General features: G+C 43.7%; 1 protein-coding gene across 2 annotated transcripts in view; it reads left to right on the top strand.

Annotated features, from left to right (window-relative positions):
- Nucleotides 1–20,873, top strand: part of MTUS2 (microtubule associated scaffold protein 2) — a 289,486-nt gene that overhangs the window by 234,860 nt on the left and 33,753 nt on the right. For both annotated transcript variants that reach the window (XM_054015375.1, XM_054015376.1), the window contains exon 8: nt 18,989–19,203. In XM_054015375.1, the coding sequence (XP_053871350.1) occupies nt 18,989–19,203 (215 nt within the window). The remainder of the gene's footprint in view (nt 1–18,988; nt 19,204–20,873) is intronic.

Below are 20,873 nucleotides of genomic sequence, written 5' to 3'. Positions count from 1 at the left end.
GGAGCAGCAGCGGGAGGCGACGCAGGACTAGGAGGATGCTGCTGTGGACCGTGGTCACCAGGCAGAGTGGGGTTCCCAGGAAATGTTCCTGACCATCACCGTCTGGCTGGCTTGGCAGGAAATGTTCGCAGCGCCGACCTGAACCTGGGAGTTGTAAGTTGCAGCCACTTGGGGTCCCCTTCCCCACATGTTGCATGGACCAAGCCTCCACAGCTCAAAAAAACCCTTGGACTTTCTAGTTGTATTTCCCTGTATGGATTAACCTGGGATTTCTATGAGAAAACAACCTATTTAAAAAGTTACATGATTAAATACTTGATACTTGCATTAACCTAACTTTCAAAAATATGCCCCAACTTTTTTTATTTGCAGTGTTTAAATCAAGAAAACAATTCCAGTTGCAATGATGTATCCTGCTCTTTAAACTGTTCAGAAAGCCACACCATACAAAGAAATTAATGTAGCTAACATTTTAATAAGTAATTCAACTGATTATAAAACACAGCCACAAAACTAGGAAAATCATGCCAAGACAGAGGGTCCTGTGGCATCTTTAAGACTAACAGAAGTATTGGAGCATAAGCTTTCATGGGTAAAAACCTCACTTCTTCAGATGCAAGTAATGGAAATTTCCAGAGGCAGGTATAAATCAGTATGGAGATAACGAGGTTAGTTCAATCAGGGAGGGTAAGGTGCTCTGCTAGCAGTTGAAGTGTGAACACCAAGGGAGGAGAAACTGCTTCTGTAGTTGGATAGCCATTCACAATCTTTGTTTAATCCTGATCTGATGGTGTCAAATTTGCAAATGAACTGGAGCTCAGCAGTTTCTCTTTGGAGTCTGGTCCTGAAGTTTTTTTGCTGTAAGATGGCTACCTTTACATCTGCTATTGTATGGCCAGAGAGGTTGAAGTGTTCTCCTACAGGTTTTTGTATATTGCCATTCCTGATATCTGACTTGTGTCCATTTATCCTCTTGCATAGTGACTGTCCAGTTTGGCCAATGTACATAGAAGAGGGGCATTGCTGGCACATGATGGCATATATAACATTGGTGGATGTGCAAATGAATGAGCCGGTGATGTTGTAGCTGATCTGGTTAGGTACTGTGATGGTGTTGCTGGTGTAGATATGTGGGCAGAGTTGGCATCGAGGTTTATTGCATGGGTTGGTTAGAGTTGTTATGGTGCGGTGCGTGGTTGCTGGTGAGAATATGCTTAAGGTTGGTGGGTTGTCTGTGAGCGAGGACTGGCCTGCCTCCCAGGGTCTGTGAAAGTGAGGGATCATTGTCCAGGATGGGTTGTAGATCACTGATGATGCATTGGAGAGGTTTAAGCTGAGGACTGTAGGTGATGGCCAGTGGAGTTCTGTTGGTTTCTTTTTTGGTTCCTGTCTTGTAGCAGGAGGCTTCTGGGTACACGTCTGGCTCTGTTGATTTGTTTCTTTATTTCCTTGTGTGGGTATCGTAGTTTTGAGAATGCTTGGAGAACGGCTACCCCTCTGATACTTCATGCCAAGACAGTTGGTTTCACACTTCCCAGATAAGGAAGTAATCAGTAAAGTAAGAAACACATATTATGCATAAGCGGAGTCAATGTCAAATAGAAACAGAAGTTCCAGTAAATATTAATTTAAACTTAAAGACAAACTTTACAATATGAAATCATATGGGAGGGGCCTATTTTATAAAGAACATTTCAAAAAAGCACTTGTCATCACTTGTTGGAAAGTTATCAGGTCATTTTTAAGTAGAGATATCAAAGATCTGCAAATCTGTTATTGAACTTATTACTATGAACACTTGAAAGGGACCAGGGTGATGGGATTTAGCTACAGGGACACATGATTTTTATACAATCCCTTGTGCTGTCACATTATTTAAAAGAGACAAAGTGGATGAGGTGATATCTTTTATTGGACCAACTTCTGTTAGTGAGGGGGCAAGTTTTCGAGCTACACAGAGTTCTTCTTCAGGTCTGAAAAGGTACTAACAGTGTCACAGCTAAACACTAGATTTAACAGATAGTTTAGCACAAGTAGTTAGCACATATTCAAGGACCATTCAAGGTGAAATAGCCCATTCACTCCCTTGTAATCCCAGGACAAAAGGGGATATTAGTGGGTTGCAAGTTGTACTTAACCATAAATCCAGTATCTTTATGAAGATCATGATTTTTAATGTCTAGCAACGTTTTGAATTCAAGCTCCCAGGCTCATCTTTTGAAAAGTGTTTTGCAGGTTTCCTTTGAGGATGAGGACTGATAGGTCAGATATCGAGTGAGTTTGTGGGGGCCCAACTCATGAGTTCTGAATGTTTGAGGTTGGCAATACTGAATATTACATCATGTCACCAAAGAAATTTAAGTCAAGGTTTCTCAAACTTTTTCACAGGCCGCATCTTAATACAGTTTTTGTTTCATTGGCCAAATCCTCCCTCTCTGTATTAATTCTAATGAACAATGCCACATTATGCAGTATTCATTTTTGAACGTTTATAATAAGCAATGCTCGGGGGGAGTGGAGGGGGAGGAGGGTGCAAGGTGGAAGTTTCACCTAGGGTGCAAAATATCTTTGCACCGGCCCTGCTTGCCAGGCACCTCTAGGCTTGGCAGTTCATAGCCCTGGGACCTCTGGGCTTGTCACATCAGTTATGAAAGTAACAAACTTGCTTGAGCCCCAGCACCTCTTTCATTACCAATTAAGCACTGGTCACCCTCAACTGAACTGCACTCCCTAAGCAGGAGGTTTGGATGCCATATCCTAGTGAAGAGAGAAAGGGTGGGGTATAGGTGTTTTGCTTGGTGGTGTGGGCTCTGCCTAAGAGTCAGAGGCACTATTTGACCTTCCCTCTCTCCTGTTTAGAGAGAGAGCTGATTAGGCTTCATAGAAAGTCTTTTGGTTTGTTAAGTGACCACTGGAGCTGAAATCACTGATAATCAGATCTAAGTGCTTAGACCTGCTGCAGAACAGCATTTCTGTGGAAGAGACAGCCCAGCCTGCACTCGCTGTGAGGTTCCCCCACTGACAGCTGGGTGGAACCTCGAGAGACTGACTTATAGAGCTCACAGTGACAGGTGGCAGCAGAAGCTGACAGTGCAGGGCCATTGGGGTGGAGCAATAGAGTGAACAGTGGCATGACAAACAACAGTGGCCAAAGCATTGGACCTTGTTTTAGTGACTTTGTTCCAGAATGCTAGATTTGTGACTGGGAAACTTATATAAATATATATTTCCTAGTAGGCCAAGATTTTTAAAATGCATTATTTGCCAAGGTATTGTCTCACATAGTCACTATCTCAAGAGGTCATTATCTTGGGGAGTTTCTGTACTAAACTTTTTGATTATTATAATTATTTTTTATGTAAGAATGGCATGTTGGGTCAGACCAATGGTCCATCTATCCCAGTATCCGGTCTTCCAACAGTGACTATTCCAGGTGCTTCAGAGGGAATGAACAGAACAGGGAATCATCGAGTGATCCATCCCCTTTCGTCAACTCCCAGCTTCTGGCGAGCAGAGGCTAGGAACACTCAGAGCATGGTGTTTCATTCCTGCCCATCCTGGCTAATAGCCATTGATGGACCTGTCCTCCATGAACTTATCTAGTTCTTTTTTGAACCCTCTTATAATGTTGGCCTTCATACCATCCCTGGCAAAAGTTCCAAGGGTAACTGTGCATTGTGTGAAGAAATACTTCCTTTTGTTTGTTTTAAACCTGCTGCCTATTAATTTCATTGGGTGACCCCTGGTTCTTGTGTTAAGTGAAGGGGTAAATAACACTTCCTTATTCATTTTCTTCACACCAGTCAAGATTTTATAAGCCTCTATCATATCTTCTCTTAGTCATGTCTTTTCAAAGCTGAAAAGTCCCAGTCTTTTTAATCTCTCCTCACACGGAATCTGTTCCATACCCCTAATCATTTTTGTTGCCCTTCTCTGAACCTTTTCCAATTCCAATATATCTTTTTTGAGATGGGGTGACCAGAACTGCATGCAGTATTCAACATGTGGGCATATCATGGATTTATATAGTAAAAGTGGAGGAGCTTGGTTTGCCAGACTGATCAGCTAAGCCAATACGGACAACCTATATGAAAAGGTGGCAAAACACCATGCCTCTGGACTGCATCAACATGCAGAAAGCCTTATAAGCCAGTTACTGTCAAAGCCAATTTTAGAAGAACTTAATTAGGCTGTTAAGAATGCTAGAGACACAACTCAGTTTATGTGAACCAACATGGCTGTTGCATCATACTTTCTATTTAAGCAAGAGATACCTCACACTACAAACCGGACGCCAGTGTTAAGTGCATTGTCACTTGTTAATCCTGAAGTTGGACACTGGTTTTGAACAAGACTGGAAAATGCTCTCTATCTTTCTGAAAAAACTCATCTGACTCTCTAGAAGCATGCGGAGTAACAGTGAAAGACTCAGCAATTGAAAAAGTGAAGAACTCTCTCACCATATTCAAAATATGTGCATACATGGCTGATGAATGCACCAATGCAAATAGGCATCAAGTATTAAGTCATTGCATATGTTATCTTGATGTCCAGTAGGCCAGTAGATGCATTCTAGATGTTCAGGTTATAGAAGACACATCAGCTGCATCTGTGACATCTTAAAAGAGTTAAATGCTTGTAAATTGAACCCCAAACAGATGGCTGCTTGTGCATTTGATGGAGCTACAAACTTCTCTGGAAGACATAGTGGAGTACAAGCTTTGCTCAGAGAAAAGTGTAATCCTAATCTCTCCTACTGCAGAGGCCATGTACTCCGGCTAGCACTAGTACAAGCTGCAGAATCTTCAAAAGACATTAAAACATCATAAATGTAATGGCTGTTTTATACTCTTTTCTTCAGCAAGAGTCCAAAAGGACTGAACGTCTTGGAAACAAATAGAAGATACACTGGGATTGAAGTTAAAATTAGTCCAACCTGGGAAAGCCTGCTGGCTTTCTCATGAGCTATTCTTGGCTGTTGTCTTAAAATTACTGCAGCCATTATTACTGGCTTTGGAAAGTATCCACCAAGATAGGACAGATCTAAGTAGTGAGGGTGGTGGACTACCTTTGTTACTAAGTTCAGAGAAGACTATCGCCATTCTCTCTCTTGTGAGTCTACTGTTGAAACCACTTGGGTCATTAAACAATGTCATCCAGGCATCTGCTACAACAGTAGTAGATCTTTGTCCAGCAATAAAAGCTACCCTTGGATCTATCAGAGATATCCATTGAAAATGTACTGGAAGAAGCAAAGACTTCAGTCCAGAAGTTGACTAATGAAGGTACTTATATTGACTCCTTAAGTGAAGAGGACAAGAAGTATTTGTTAAGCCAGCTGAAAAAGTACACAGATTTGATTCTTACAAATCTACAATAGCGATTTCTGGATTCTACTCAACCTCCACGTAACTTTTACAGATGCCTGTCTTATAAAACACCTATAGTTGAGTGGAGTGAGGCACTACCAGCAATAGGGCTGCTATGTGATCAGGACAGAATAGAGAATTTTGAACACAGAGTGGAATAGCATATGATGAACGAATAAAGATTTAACTTCAACTTCTTTATCATCTCTAGTGGTTCGACTCAATCTTTGTGCTATGTTTCCTGCGATGAAAGAAGTAGGAATTCATCTCTTGCTACTCCCAGTCACAACAGCTACAGTTGAGCGTTCTTTTTCCTCACCTCATTGAATAGAGGGCACCATAGGTGGCTTTAGGGCAGTGCACTGATCTTGTCCCCTGTGTGAGATAGAGCAGTCTGAGGTGTGAGCTAACTTGCAGTGGCTGCCAAAGGTCAAAAGGGGCCAACATAGAAGCCAGGAATCAATAGGGCACAGGAGCACCCTGGCCTGACCCCTTAAATCCAGACCAGACCAGAACTCTTACTACGACATTGGCTCCATGCCACTGGAGGGTTCCCCCTACACTGGGGTAATCCTCCCATGGTCAGCTAGAAGTCTACAGGGTCCCTTTGTGCCAGTAGGTCAACACAAAATGGCTGCAGTACAGCTAAGGATCTGGGCCATAGTACAGTATTTTTCTCTTTAAACATCTGAGTAACTTCTGCCTTCCCTACTACCCAAACAATGAACTCTCCTTATCCTTGCTAACATAGTATTGGTTTTGTATTAGAAAGTTTCTGCCTTCTCTTATTAACATTCAGAGTGAGTCAAGGACTTATAACATACTTACAGAGCTCAAATACTTGACAAGGAGATATCTTCTGGGCACACAGGGCCCCTAATCCCGTGGCCAATGAAATCAAAAGGGGGGCTTTCCATTTACCTCAATGGGTGTTGAATCAGGCTCCTATTTTGGAAAATTATTATTGCTTCTTGTTTATTATGCTTATGAAATAAAATGTTTTAAAAAAAGCAGAGACCATACACTGGAGTTGGGTGCTGAGGTGGCCTGAGGCAGTACAACAGAGCTCTGAACTGTGGATTTTTAGTTTTTATTAAAAATACCTGTAAAAAGTCAGGAGGAAGGAAATCTTGGTAAGACATTTTCAAGTCATGGATTGAAGGACAAACGTGCAGGTATTTCACGAGGGCAGAGTATTAAAAAAACTGATCAGCAGGGCACTTTTTGGTGTATATATCCATCCATATGAAATATGAACTTTTCTGCTTTTTAATAGGTTTTTAAGGAAGACAAGTTTTACAATAACCTGACTTGTTTAATAATTTTTCTTCATTAAAAAATCTGTTCTACACAACTTATTTTTAGCCTTTTCTTCAATAAAAGAAAAGAATTTGTGTTTTACATCTGTGGGCCAGGGGAATGGTGAGTGCAAAGATTTATGATATCTCTTCACTTTAGCACAATCTTTTGCTTTTTTTTTTTTAATAGTAGTGATGCAAAACAGGGGCTACATATATCTTAATGAAGAAATAATGCATAAACTCCTTATCTCGGCATGTGTAACTCAGGGAGCAGTAAGGGAAGGTGTGACACTTTGCAGGGTTAACCAAGGTGTTCGGGGTGAATCACTATCATCTGCTTGCAGCAGGAGGGAGCCTTGTCTACGCCAACCAGGGAAACTCTCCCCAGCTACCAGCTGCTGGCAGCACCAATATGCCATTCAGGGCTTCACAAGCCCCACTTTTTCCCTCTGCAGGTTAGCTACACACCCCACTTTGTTACACTCAAGTGCCCAGTCCCTTGTCTTCTGGACACATGCAGTGTGACCATTCCGCTGCCTCTGTGGAAGGAGTGCAATCCAATTTACAGGCTTCACCACTGTTCAGCACGTCTTTATATTACATATGGGCTTAGCACCAAGCATTTAGAAGTGTCTATAGTAAAACCAAATTGAAGTGTATTTAACAGAGCTTGAGTAAAGATTCAAACGAAAGCAGGTACAAGGATTTGGAAACAATAATATTACAGGTAAAAGAAAAACATCCAATGCAATCTGTAGCCTATACTTATTAACTAGTTACTTTCTTGACCCAATGGTCAGTCCCTGTAGTGCTTGCCCAGTCCGGAAAGCTCGGGTTTACCTTTCATAAGACGCCACCACTGGCAGAGTGACTTCCCCGTAATGGATAACACTTTGTGTCCTTTCTTATGCTCTTATACAGTTACAGACTATTGTCTCTTAGTCCAAAGGGGTTGTTTCTTGGGGTTCTTTTGTCTTTGTAAACACTGACATCTGCATCTTCCCCAGACTGAACACAGGGGTGGGCTGAATTGAGGATGCTGATTGTTCTCAGTGTTGATTGAGTCAGTTCAGAGACCTGCTTTGCCTCCTGTGTCAAGTTTCACTTCAACAGTTTTAAAACCTATGATCCTACATTTTACTTATCTCTTAAACTCTTTCCCACACAAACATTGTGCAATAACCATGACAATTAGCGAGTTCTTAGCTTTCAGCAGAGACTGCACATGACTCTCTTCAGTGAAATATTGAGAAGAGAAGCTAGTCGGACACAGGTGTAATATGCCCACCAGGGCATTTCTGTGTCACAGAAGGTATTTTGTTCTCATATTTGTCTGTTTTTTTATTGCCAACCTTTAAGCAAACCAAGGAATGAATCATCATAGGCTAGAATGGTAGGTAAAAGTTCCATGGCAGGGATTTGGGGAAAACATATAATGCATACCTAACTCTTGGATATTCTGAATACAAAGCTTTCTGTCTAAATAAAAAGGAATGTCTCCCAGTCACTTAAAAATAATGAAGTACAGCCTGGTTAATCAGTTTGTACATTTGTCAGCTGTTTGTGATTTCCCATAAAAATAATAATAATTTAAGGCTTTCAGACATATAAACATCTGAATAAACCCATGTACCAAGCCCAGACTAGACAGGTTTGATTGGGATCATTTTCTGGAGTAGAAACATTTTATGTCTATGAATCACAGAATCATAGAATATCAGGGTTGGAAGGGACCTCAGGAGGTCATCTAGTCCAACGCCCTGCTCAAAGCAGGACTAATTCCCAATTAAATCATCCCAGCCAGGGCTTTGTCAAGCCTGACCTTAAAAACCTCTAAGGTATGAGGTAGTTATAGCTCAAGATTACTGCTATAGGGCCCGATCATGTGACGGGCTGAGTGACACAGCTGTCATTTTCTTCAGTGGGAGTTGGTGATAGGCCTCGTATAATTAATGGAGTAAAATAACAAAACTTAATCCTAATTTCAGAGCATTTAACATCTTGGTTTCAAAGAAAGCTTGCTTGGCAAATGTAACCCTTACTGCTAAAGTAGCAGCAGTTATAAGACTCTTAAATCTGCCATTAGAGTGAAATAGGAAAGTACATTTCCAGTCCTGGTACTCATGGGGGACGCATGGATATCCAGTGCTATAAACACTGAGGAATTTGTGTTATCTTATACAATCAAGATCTGCCCACACATTATGCCAGAAATGCGAGTGCTCTTAACACATTACACACAGTCAGTGCCAGAACTAGAAGCCAATTCTCATAAGTGTTAAACATATGCACTTTTCAGTCGTTCCTGGGAAGCCATTGAAGCTGAAAAAAGGCCTTATCCGGAAGGTGTTGAATACCCTCAATTCCCCTTCAGATCAGTGGGAGATGAAGCCATTCCAAACCATGTTGGATCTGGTTTAGAAATGATCAAAATAATCCATTAGTTTGCAACAAATAAAGTAATATATAGAGAGAGACATGTAAATAGCTAGATATTTAGTTAAATAGGAAATACATCCTGAAGTACAATTCAGATCATCCGAATTTACAGGTGTTTAAAACCACCTGTGCATAATACTGCTATAGACGTCTATGGGACAAATTGTGCAATCCTTATTCACAAAAATCCCATCAAAGTCTGAGAAATAAGGCCTGCAGGATTTTTCTGTTTATCTACAACGGTCAGTCAGAAATAAGGTTAAGGAAAAGAGAGCCCATATGTAATATAAAGATACGTGGATCATAATCTCTGAATAATGACTGTAGAGCCAATCCTCTGATCAGAAACTGACAAACTGTGAGGGAGACAAGGTTGGTGAGATAACAATGTATCCTTTATTGGACCAACTTCTGTTGGTGAGAGAGACAAGCTTTCAAGCAGCTACACAGAGCTCTTCTTCAGGTCTGGGAAAGGTACTCAGAACTCACAGCTAAACACAAGGTGAAACAGATTGTTTAGCATAAATAGTTAACACATATTGTAAGAGACCATTGAAGGTGAAATGGCCAGTTAGCAACTCTGCACTCATAGGACAAAAAATTGTGGGGGGGGTTAGTGGGTTACAGATTGTTGTAATAAGCCATAAATCCAGGGTCTTTTTTAAAAACAGGATTTTTAGTGTCTAGCAAAGTTATGAATTTAAGCTCCCAGGCTCCTCTTTTGAAGGTGTTGCACACGTTTCCTTTGAGGATGGGGACTGATAGGTCAGATATAGAGTGATAGTTTTGCGAAAACTCTTTGCCCTCAGATAATAGGGTGTTTTTGTCTTTTATCATTTTTCTGTGTGAATTCATGTGAGAACATAATGAGTGTCTGGTTTCACCCACATAGTTGTTATTTATTTAATTCACTGGATGCGGTATACCGCATGTTGTGATAGACATGTGCAAGACCCATGGATAGGGTTGCAAATTTTGGTTGCACATATTCATGGAGTTTCATCACATGACATAATCTTTAATTAAAGATTAATCTTTAATTTCTGGAGACTCCAGGACAATCCTGGAGGGTTGGCAACCCTATCCATGGATCTTGAAAGGTGTGTTGGATGGTGGGGGTTGGGGGGAGTTTGATCATCATAACAGTGGGGATATGACTGCAGGTTTTGCATCTGTTGTTCTGTCAGGGGCTGGTGCTGCTTTGAGTTGGTGTGTCCTGGCCTGGGAGGAGCTTGCGTCTGATGATGAGCTTGGAGAGGTTGAGGGCATTGTTTAAAGGCCCAAAGAGGGGGACTAGGAAAGACTTCTTTCAGGATGGGGTCCCCATCGAGTATGGATTGTAATTGTTTAATGATACCCCATATGGGTTCCAATGTGATGTTGTAGGTGACAACTAGGGGTGTTCGATCGGAGATTTTTGGGTTTGGGGGTTTTTTTTTTTCATATTGAAGCAGGTTCTCTCGGTTCTCTCAGAGTATTTGGGTGACAAAAACACCATATCTCCCAACCAACCCGGCTACAACAGCACTGCAACCAGGTCAACTATATGAGTGGTTACACTGGCATCAGCACTCGGTTTCGCAGTCCACTTGAACATAAAGGCTGAGTATAAAAATACATTGCTCAGTTAAGTTTTATGCGAGAGGCGCAGGAGTGACATTCCATTGGTGACATTTAGCTTTTCCTTGCATTGTGAAGTGGGCCTGCAATACATTTTGATTGTCTGTTGCACACAATAGTCTATAGGTCATTCACCAAGGGAAATAACATCAGCTTGGTGCTAGGAAAACTGTGGAGCAGTGATGTCAACTCTGTGATTTAACCTGGAGCAGGTTGTCATCCTAGTAAATGTCATTTTATATCAAAGTCCCTTCCAGCCTGGAAAGTACAAGTGAAATATCCCACCGGGGAAAAATCCAACCTGAAATCCTCTTGATGGGATGTAGATTTTGTTTTGTTACCATGTTAGTGACTGTTGCAATTTCCAGGAGCTGCTAAGTTTTAGAATTTTTGCATTAGTTTGGGCACATATGGACTTGCTGTTTGCTACCAATAAACACAGCCTTCGTCCTGACATTGGCCTTGTGCCGTTGCACCATATGCATTGTGCTTTGGACTCTCTTCTGAAGGTTTGTACTATAAAATGAAGCCCATGTCTGTTTCCAAAAGTGGAGGCTAGGGCATTCATTTTCATAGTGAAGAACTGACTGTTAAATATGGGTTAACAGACCAACCCATAAGCAAGGCCATTCCAGCCATAAATCACTGGTTATTATTATCTTCTTTTCATTAAATATATGTAGGGCCCCATTGTGAGTTTGATGCCAGGACCCAGGCTGCACTAGGAGCCCCCAGGAATAATTCTCAGACAGAATTCTTCCTGGAGACTCCCAGGGAGCACATGATACAGCAGCAGCTCTGCCACCCCTTCAGTGGGTGGCACATGGATGCTCCTCTCCATGCCCAGAAAGCTCTGGTAACCAGTGCAAAGGAGATAAGAAAGATGGCCCCACCCTACCCTCTGAGCTACCTCTCTAGGTTAGTTAGCACCTGCAGGGGTAGTAGCAGAGAGAAATGCCTGTATTCCCTAGTAGTTTTGTGTCTGGACAGTAGGATTGTGTCTGGAACCTACAGAGAGGCACAAGGGAGGGGAAGGGGAGGACTCCTTGTGTTCTCTGCACTTTCCTCTTAATATGCCCCAAGCTCTAACCAAATCACAGATGGTCCTTTTAAAATAATAAGTGTCAGATCAGTCCCAGGTGAACTTCAAATAATGCTGGTCCAAATTATTTCCACTTAATGTTAACTAGGAATCCTTTTTCATTTCCTGAAAATCCAAGATGTGACAACAAGGAAAATGCAGAAATGTGGGACCATATGTAGGGTTACACATGCATTAAATATGGACCTTATTTAAAAGGGGGGTTGATCTGATAATGCTATATGCTCAAGAAGAGATCCAGAAAAATCAAAGAGCATAATTATGATCTCAGTTCTATTGCTCCTACTGCACACAAAGATCCAACAATATTTTGAAGTTATGGGGTGTGGATCTTCTAAAGGGGAGAATGGAGCTCCTAAATTAAAATTCTCATTTTACCTGTGGTATTTAATCTGTCTGCCTATCTCACCTAATCTATATCTGTAGGTATGTACTGCATCTAATCTAAAAGGTCACATTCTCAGCTTGTGTAAATCACTATAGCTCCACTGACTTGCTCCATCTGAGGAACATTATATTTTTTAATTTGCCATCTGTCACCGCGACAGTGAAGTGCTGGGGTTTCAGGCATTTATTTCACATTGCTCATGTTTGCATTTGTGTTGCAATTTCCTTATGTTAAGAAAAGCAAAAGCTCAGTGTCACAATACCAGTGACTCACTAGCTGATAGCAAGATCCATTATCATAAGAGCGGCCATACTGGGTCAAACCAAAGGTCCATCTAGCCCAGTGCCCTGTCTTCGGACAGTGGCTAATGCCAGGTGCCCCAGAGGGAATGAACAGAACAGGTAATCATCAAGTGATCCATAGAATCATAGACTATCAGGGTTGGAAGGGACCTCAGGAGGTCATCCAGTCCAACTCCGTGCTCAAAGCAGGACCAATCCCCAGCAAAATCATCCCAGCCAGGACTTTGTCAAGCCTGACCTTAAAAACCTCTAAAGAAGGAGATTCCACCACATCCCTAGGTACCCCATTCCAGTGCTTCACCACCCTCCTAGTGAAAAAGGTTTTCCTAATATCCAACCTAAACCTCCCCCATTGTAACTTGAGACCATTACTCCTTGTTCTGTCATCTGGTACCACTGAGAACAGTCTAGATCCATCCTCTTTGGAACCCCCTTTCAGGTAGTTGAAAGCAGCTATCAAATCCCCCCTCATTCTTCTCTTCTGCAGACTAAACAATCCCAGTTCCCTCAGACTCTCCTCATAAGTCATGTGTTCCAGCCCCCTAATCATTTTTGTTGCCCTCCGCTGGACTCTTTCCAATTTTTCCAAATCCTTCTTGTAGTGTGGGGCCCAACACTGGACACAGTATTCCAGATGAGGCCTCACCAGTGTCGAATAGAGGGGAATGATTATGTCCCTCGATCTGCTGGCAATGCCCCTACTTATACAGCCCAAAATGCTATTAGCCTTCTTGGCAACAAGGGCAAACTGTCAACTCATATCCAGCTTCTCATCCACTGTAACCCCTAGGTCCTTTTCTGCACAACTGCTTCCTAGCCATTCGGTCCCTAGTCTGTAGCAGTGCATGGGCTTCTTCCGTCCTAAGTGCAGGACTCTGCACTTGTCCTTGTTGAACCTCATCAGATTTCTTTTGGATCAAACGTCTAATTTGTCTAGGTCCCCACCCTACCCTCCAGCATACCTACCACTTCTCCCAGTTTAGTGTCATCTGCAAACTTGCTGAGGGTGCAGTCCACGCCATTCTCCAGATCATTAATGAAGATATTGAACAAAACCGGCCCCAGGACCAACCCTTGGGGCACTCCGCTTGATAGTGGCTGCCAACTAGACATGGAGCCATTGATCACTACCCGTTGAGCCCAACGATTTAGCCAGCTTTCTATCCACCTTATAGTCCATTCATCCAGCCCATACTTCTTTAACTTGGCGGCAAGAATACTGTGGGAGAGCGTATCAAAAGCTTTGCTAAAGTCAAGGAATAACATGTTCACTGCTTTCCCCTCATCCACAGACCCAGTTATCTCCTCATAGAAGGCAATTAGGTTAGTCAGGCATGACTTGCCCTTGGTGAATCCATGCTGACTGTTCCTGATCATTTTCCTCTCCTCTAAGTGCTTCAGAATTGATTCCTTGAGGACCTGTTCCATCATTTTTCCATGGACTGAGGTGAGGCTGACTGGCCTGTAGTTCCCCAGATCCTCTTTCTTCCCTATTTTAAAGATGGGCACTACATTAGCCTTTTTCCAGTCATCTGGGACCTCTCCCAGTCGCCATGAGTTTTCCAAGATAATGGCCAATGGCTCTGCAATCACATCTGCCAATTCCTTTAGCACCCTCGGATGCAGCGCATCCGGCCCCATGGACTTGTGCTTGTCCAGCTTTTCTAAATAGTTCCGATCCACTTCTTTCTCTAAAGAGTGCTGGTCACCTCCTCCCCATGCTGTGCTGCCCAGTGCAGTAGTCTGGGAGCTGACCTTGTTCGTGAAGACAGAGGCAAAAAAAACATTGAATACATTAGCTTTTTCCACATCCTCTGTCACTAGGTTGCCTCCCTCATTCAGTAAGGGGTGCACACTTTCCTTGACCTTCTTCTTGTTGCTAACATACCTGAAGAAACCCTTCTTGTTACTCTTAACATCTCTTGCTAGCTGCAACTTCAAGTGTGATTTGGCCTTCCTGGTTTCGTTCCTGCATGCCTGAACAATATTTTTATACTCCTCCCTGGTCATTTGTCCAATCTTCCATTTCTTGTAAGCTTCTTTTTTGTGTTTAAGATCAGCATGGCATCCATCCTCCATCCCCCATTAGCAAAATTAGTGGGCTTTCTATGCAGACCTCTACAATTGCTTTGTATTTGAGGGATTTTTTTATCGTGTTGGTTTGTGGTTTGTGTTTGAGAGTTACTTCTAGTTCAAAAAGTGTCATTTCGTAGCCTATGCCTGTGTGTTGTGCAATCTCATTAAAGAGATTGCTGAAGGACAGGTTTCATTATAATTCCAATATAAAGCTTGAGTAGGTTTCAATTATAATGAATACAGACCTTGAAGCTTGATCTCATTGTACTTTGGCTCGTTGATAGTTTCACACAGCAATGGAAGCTAACACAAAATGTAGCTCTGTATAGTCACGCAACAAAATAATAAGAGAGCGTTTAAAATTATAACACAAAACCGCAAGAGAAAAGAAACTTCATCTAATGTCCATATAAATTGCTGATCTTCTACTTCACGTACAAGGCATGTAATAGGACTTCATACATTGCGTATATTGATCTTGCAGAATTATTGGTTTTTCCCTCCCACTGTAGGGTGCAGAAGACATGGGAAGGGCAGAAACTCCATTTCAGTGCTCTCAAAAACTATCAGATGGAGGGAAACACACTCAGAGAAGCAGCAGCCACCTGCTCCCTCCAGTCCTGTGAAACCTCATCTGTGCAAAAACCCATAGCCAGGGCCCTGGATTTTGATAGGGGCATGGTTGAGTGAAGGTAGTGGCACTGGGGGATCAGCTGCTGTGCATGGCACCATTCCTCCAGGAAACCTGCTGGCAAATTCTTATGGAAGTTAATAGCGACCCTGAAATCATTAACTTCCACAAGTTCCATTCCATGCTGTCAGCCCCCACCAAAGGGGTTCCAGGGCTCAGAGGCAGGTGGCAGGCATGGCAGCCTGGCTCCTGATCAGCCATGGTGACATGGAAGAGGAGAATCCGAAGAGTAGCACAGAGGGGCAGATCACCTGTGTAGATGCTTCAGGATCCATGAATCTTAGAACATCAATGCCTTTGGGCCCTACTGCAGTCAGTAGAAAGATTCCCAGGGACTTCACTGGGAGCTGAATTACACCTGGTAGGGCCATGCCTCCAGGCCTCTCTGCAATTACCATCCCACCAGCAAGACTAGGCCTCAGGAATTCAGGAAGTACAAACACACATATTTCCCTGGATCACTTTCCCCTTCCCATGGTTCTTCTGCAGGAAGGAATGAGGGGAGGTGGTGGAATCCTCATCATTGCAGGATTTTAAGAGCGAGGTTATACACAAACTTGTCAGGGATGGTCCAGGTTTACTTGGTTGTGCCTCATTGCAAGGGGCTGGATTGATGACTTCTCGAGGTCCTGTCCAGCCCGACATTTCTATGACTATGAATGATGAGGGGATTTCTAGAATACATAAACTAAAGAGGTGCCTCTTGGTGAGGTCTTCAATATTAGGCTGAATACATTGGAAATAGGCTGTCTCTTGAGATTATCAGTACTTCCTGCTTCCAGATGGACGGAAATCCCACATTAAAAGCCCTTTATCCTGATGTTTCAGTACTTATGCTTATGGTTCCAGCCAGACCAAGAGCTGCAAAGGTTCATGGAAAAGGGTGTGTGTGTGTGGGTGGGGGGAGATTCAAAACAGGTTAACTGAAATTTTTCAAACCTCAAACACGGTTTGGTTGGGGAGTTTAGCAAAGATCCTGGTTAGGTCTTACTTTATCCAAACCCCAAATGAGACTGTGTTTATGATTTATTAATATTTGCCCTAATCCATTTAAAGTATCTCTTTAAAAATAAAAAATATCTGACACCATTGCTGTAACTAAGGCTATGTCTGTACTGCCCACCACATGTGGCGTCATGTAGGATATGGGTAGCTACGCGCTTCAGTGAAAAGAAGGCTGTGTCCACACTGAAAGTGAAAGGCTGTGGCAGGGGGGAGGCAGCGGGGAAAGGCTCCAGCATCTCCCTGCAGTAGGGAAAGGCTCCAGCAGTGTAGATGGGGAGGCACAGCTTGGGCGAGTAGAGAGCCGTGTACAGGGCCGGCTTTAGCAAGAGCGGGGCCCGATTCCTGGGGGCGTGGCTTGCCGCAAGCCCCGCCCCCAGGAATCGGGCTGAGCTCCAGCCGGGGTCGTGGGGGCTTGGGTCTGGCCCGGAGCCGCTCAGCCGGGGCCGGGCTGGAGCTGAGCCGGGGGGCCGAACCCGAGCCGGACCGGACGCGAGCCGAGCCGGGGGGCCGGACATGGGCCGGACCCGAGCCGGGCCGGGCTGGGGGGCCGGGCCCGAGCTGAGCCATGGGGGCTGGGCCCGAGCTGAGCCACGGGGGCCGGGCCCGAGCTGAGTTGCAGTGCCTGGGCCGGACCCGAGCCGAGCCGCGGAGGCTGGGACGGAGCTGAGCCGAGCTGCGGGGCCTGGGCCGGACCTGAGCCGAGCCATGGGGGCCAGGATGGAGCCGAGCCGAGCGGGCCGGGCCAGCACGCTCGGCCAGAACCGGGGCCGGAGCTGCTGCGGCTGGAGCTGCTCGGCCGGGGCCGGACTGGGCTGCGCCGCGCCGCACCTCCCCGGAGCGCTTCTCACGTCCCCCTCCCACACCCCTGACTCAGCTTACCTGGTGCTGCCTGCCCGCCCCTGCTTCTTTTCAGACTTCCCGCGAACCTCTGATTCGCTGGAAGCAGGGGTGGGGGAGGAGCAGGGGGCAGAGCGTTCAGGGGAGGGGAGGAGGGGGAAGTGAGCTGGGGGCGGGGTGGAGAGCTGTGGCGCGGGGCCCTCTTGGCACGGGGCCCAATTCAGCCGAATCAGCTGAATCAGCCTAAAGCCGGCCCTGGCCGTGTTGGATATGTACCCGGGTACACACCCACAGGGTTCAGGCACGTCTTTATTCTACTCACCTAAGCCATGCCTCACAATCTACAGTGCTGTTTATAGCCGTGTTTGTACTGTATGTACTCTACAGGCCGCTGAAAGTAATGCACAGTGTAGATGTACCTTATTTGACAAACTAGTGCTACCATGGCAGCTTCTGCATGAAGAATGAGCTCAGACTGATGACAAAGCAAAAAGGAGAAAAGAGCATGAACAGTGATAAAAGTAGTAACCACTGGTTTTGGCAAATAAGCTGAGTGAATGTGACGTGGAAATTATAGAGCAAGTGTATTTATGAAACAATATGAGCCTTGTTCACAGAGAATTGCAGCAGCATCCACCATTCTAATTTAGGCCATTATTTTGGTCAGCAATCTCGAGATTTCAAAATGGGAAGGCAGGATGGGTAACTAAATTGGTGCAGCCAGTCTCATCAGAAGCTGCTTCTTCTTCCAAACAAGCTATGCCTATGGGTGGAGGATCTCAGATAGATCAATGCCATAACACAGTTCAAAACACATCTGTTTCCTTGCTTCACTAATTTTTTTCTAACTTTAAATTTCCTGTTGATTTCAATCTTCCCCTACTTGAGAGATCTCAAAAAAAGTTAGCAAGCTTGCTCTCTCTGTGGGTTCTATCCAACTTCACTCAGCTTGAACCCAGACATGGATTTTGAAACTCTACGGTGGTGCAGATGGATGAAGAAAACAAAGAACCATCCACACCATTGACGTACTCAGAGCTTTGGAACAATATCTGTATGTTCCTATAGCCAAATTCAGGCCTGGTGGAAGCAGGTTAAACTTCATTGACTTCACCGGCACTTCTGTTGGAGTTGCACCCAGTTACACCAGTTCTGATATGGCCCATTAACTCAGAGGAATAATAATAATGATGGATCATGAGAGTGTAAATCCCACCATCGCTTGTTGCCTTAAATGTTGCTCTTACATTTATGTTCTCTAGGTCCGTGAAACACACAAACCACTCAATACAAAAACAACTTTAAAAAGTGGGCATTTATTTCTTCAAGCTCTTCTTTTTATATGTCATTTGTTGCTGAACCAGGTCTGTGCTGTTTAGTTTCTTTCCAGGCTCCAATTTTTCATGTCGATAGAATGATTTCTAACTGTGTCTCAGCAGAGAGCAGTGGAAATCCACTTCTTTCCTATTAATTGTTGTTAGACAAAGCATAAGATCAGAATCAGAAAACAGAAATACAAATTATGACATCAGAAAGCTAGACTCATATTCTAGATCCAGAGTAACACGTATGACAGCAATAGAAGTGCCCTCCCTAGGGCAACACATAATGCCTTGTTAAATCTGTATTGTGAGTTGAAGTGTCTGTGTGTGCGTCTGTGGTAATCATTTCTGTATCTATTGCAACTTTGTTATTGTTTGTTTAATACAAATAGTACTGTGGTGGTGCCCAGGAGCTCCAGTCAGGGACCAGGACTCGACTGTGCTAGGCACAATACAAATACAAACCAAAAAGATGGTCCCTGCCCATAGAGATTACTATCTCAGACTTTACCGATTGTGCTGTCTTTTCTCCACAGCCCTCAACACAGCAAGATGTGAGAAATTACAAAAAGAGAAGGAGGAACTGGAGAGAAGGTTTGAGGAGGAGGTGAGGAAGCTGCATTGGCAACAGCAAGAAGAGCTGCGTGCCCTTGAGGAGAGGTTGCAGTTACAGTACAGGGGTGAAATGGACCTCTTGCAAGAGGAACACAGACTTCAACTTGTGAGGATCAAGTGTCAGCACCAGGAACAGGTCAGCCATAAGTTATTCATGTTAGGGGGATAGAGCAATGCAATTACAGTGCAGGTTACTGTCCAGCTGAATATTGTGACCTTCTCCAGTATGAAGACATTGTAACAAGCTGATAACTAGTAGAAGATCCAAGTTTCTTATCCTTCCTAGTCTAAAGAAAAGCACATACTTCTGACTGTACAAAGCCTTTCAGTCACACATCCTAAAGTGCTTTACAGATAACTCACTTGTGCGGTACCAAATATAAATATTGGGCCCCATCCACCACCCTTACTCACAATGAGCAGTACCGTACCCCATTGATTTGACTGAATCTACATGTTAAGTAAGATACTTCTCAATGCAAATAAGGGCAGCAGAAGCTTGCCCAGTTATATTTCAAATTACAGATAAAGTGGGGCAGAGCAGTGAAGTGACGTACCTAACGGCACATGTTTTGTCAACGACACAGGATAAAATCCAGATTTTCTGACTTCTGTTGTTCAACCATTAGACATTATTGCCTCTAACTGAGCACATAACTTTGACTATAAGCCTCAAGTATTTCTCCTGCTTTTCTTTCCTAAATAAATGGGATTACATAGCATATAGTATTTTTAGCCTTATTTTTTAATAACTTAACTGCATGGCCATTTTAACTCACATATGGGCCTACTACTGTACTCGTGTGTAGACCGTGGTAGAATCGGACGTGCTAGCAGGATGCTCTGCTGTGGTTTATGGAAATGACTCCTTCCATTGACTTTGATTAATTATTCATATTGCACACAATTAACAATTGACATGGTTAAAAAGATTTCAGCCCTGACAGACTTTATCCAAAGACTAAAGGCAAATCGACACTACAGCGCTACATCGGCACAACTGCACCAGTGTAGCCCATCTGGTGAAGACACACTAGGCCGACGGGAGAGCGCTCGCCTGTCGGCATAATTACTCCACCTCAGCAAGAAAGAGAAGCTATGTTGGCAGGAGAGTGTCTCCCACCGTCACAGCGCTGGCATGGACAGGGCAAAACTTGCGTCTCTTGGGGGGAAGCTTTTTCGCACCCCTAACAATGTACATTAAATGGATTTAAGCGGTAGTGTAGACCTGCCCTAACCAACGCTATTCATGGAAGGCTCTTCTCATTGTAATTTCTATATCTTCATCATGTCTGGGTGGAATCTAACCCTGAAACCTAAGAGACAGACTAGTCCTGTTGCCTGCAGGGTCTCGTGGCTGAAATTTCACATAGGAATGCATGTACGGTACTTGGATTCTCTAATATGTATCTCATAGTTTCGTGTTTGGAGCAAAAGCCTCGGACTCAGAATTCCAGGGTTCTAGTCTTGGCTTTGCCTCTGAAACACTGAGTGATCTTGGGAAAGTCATCTAACTTTTCTGGCCCTGATCCTTGTACCTTGTGTAGTCATTTGCAATTGTGTGAGGTGAATGTAAAGCACTAATCAATCAGAATGACCCTGACTTTGCACAACAGTAAATGACTGCATAGTGGTGCAAGACATGAGAATGAGACCCAATGTCTCTGAGTTCATCTGTCTGTGAAATGGGTAGGATATTATTCACCTTCTGTACCTCGTGTGTGGTAAAACACTTTGAGATCCTGGGAAGAGAGTACAAGTACAAAGTGGGGAGATGATGATTTTATTTTTATCAAATGGTTCCTT

This window comes from Malaclemys terrapin, chromosome 1, assembly GCF_027887155.1.
Source record: "Malaclemys terrapin pileata isolate rMalTer1 chromosome 1, rMalTer1.hap1, whole genome shotgun sequence".
In the NCBI taxonomy this organism is placed as follows: domain Eukaryota; kingdom Metazoa; phylum Chordata; order Testudines; family Emydidae; genus Malaclemys; species Malaclemys terrapin.
Note: the sequence above shows the minus strand (reverse complement) of the source record. Positions and strands in the feature narration are given on the sequence as shown.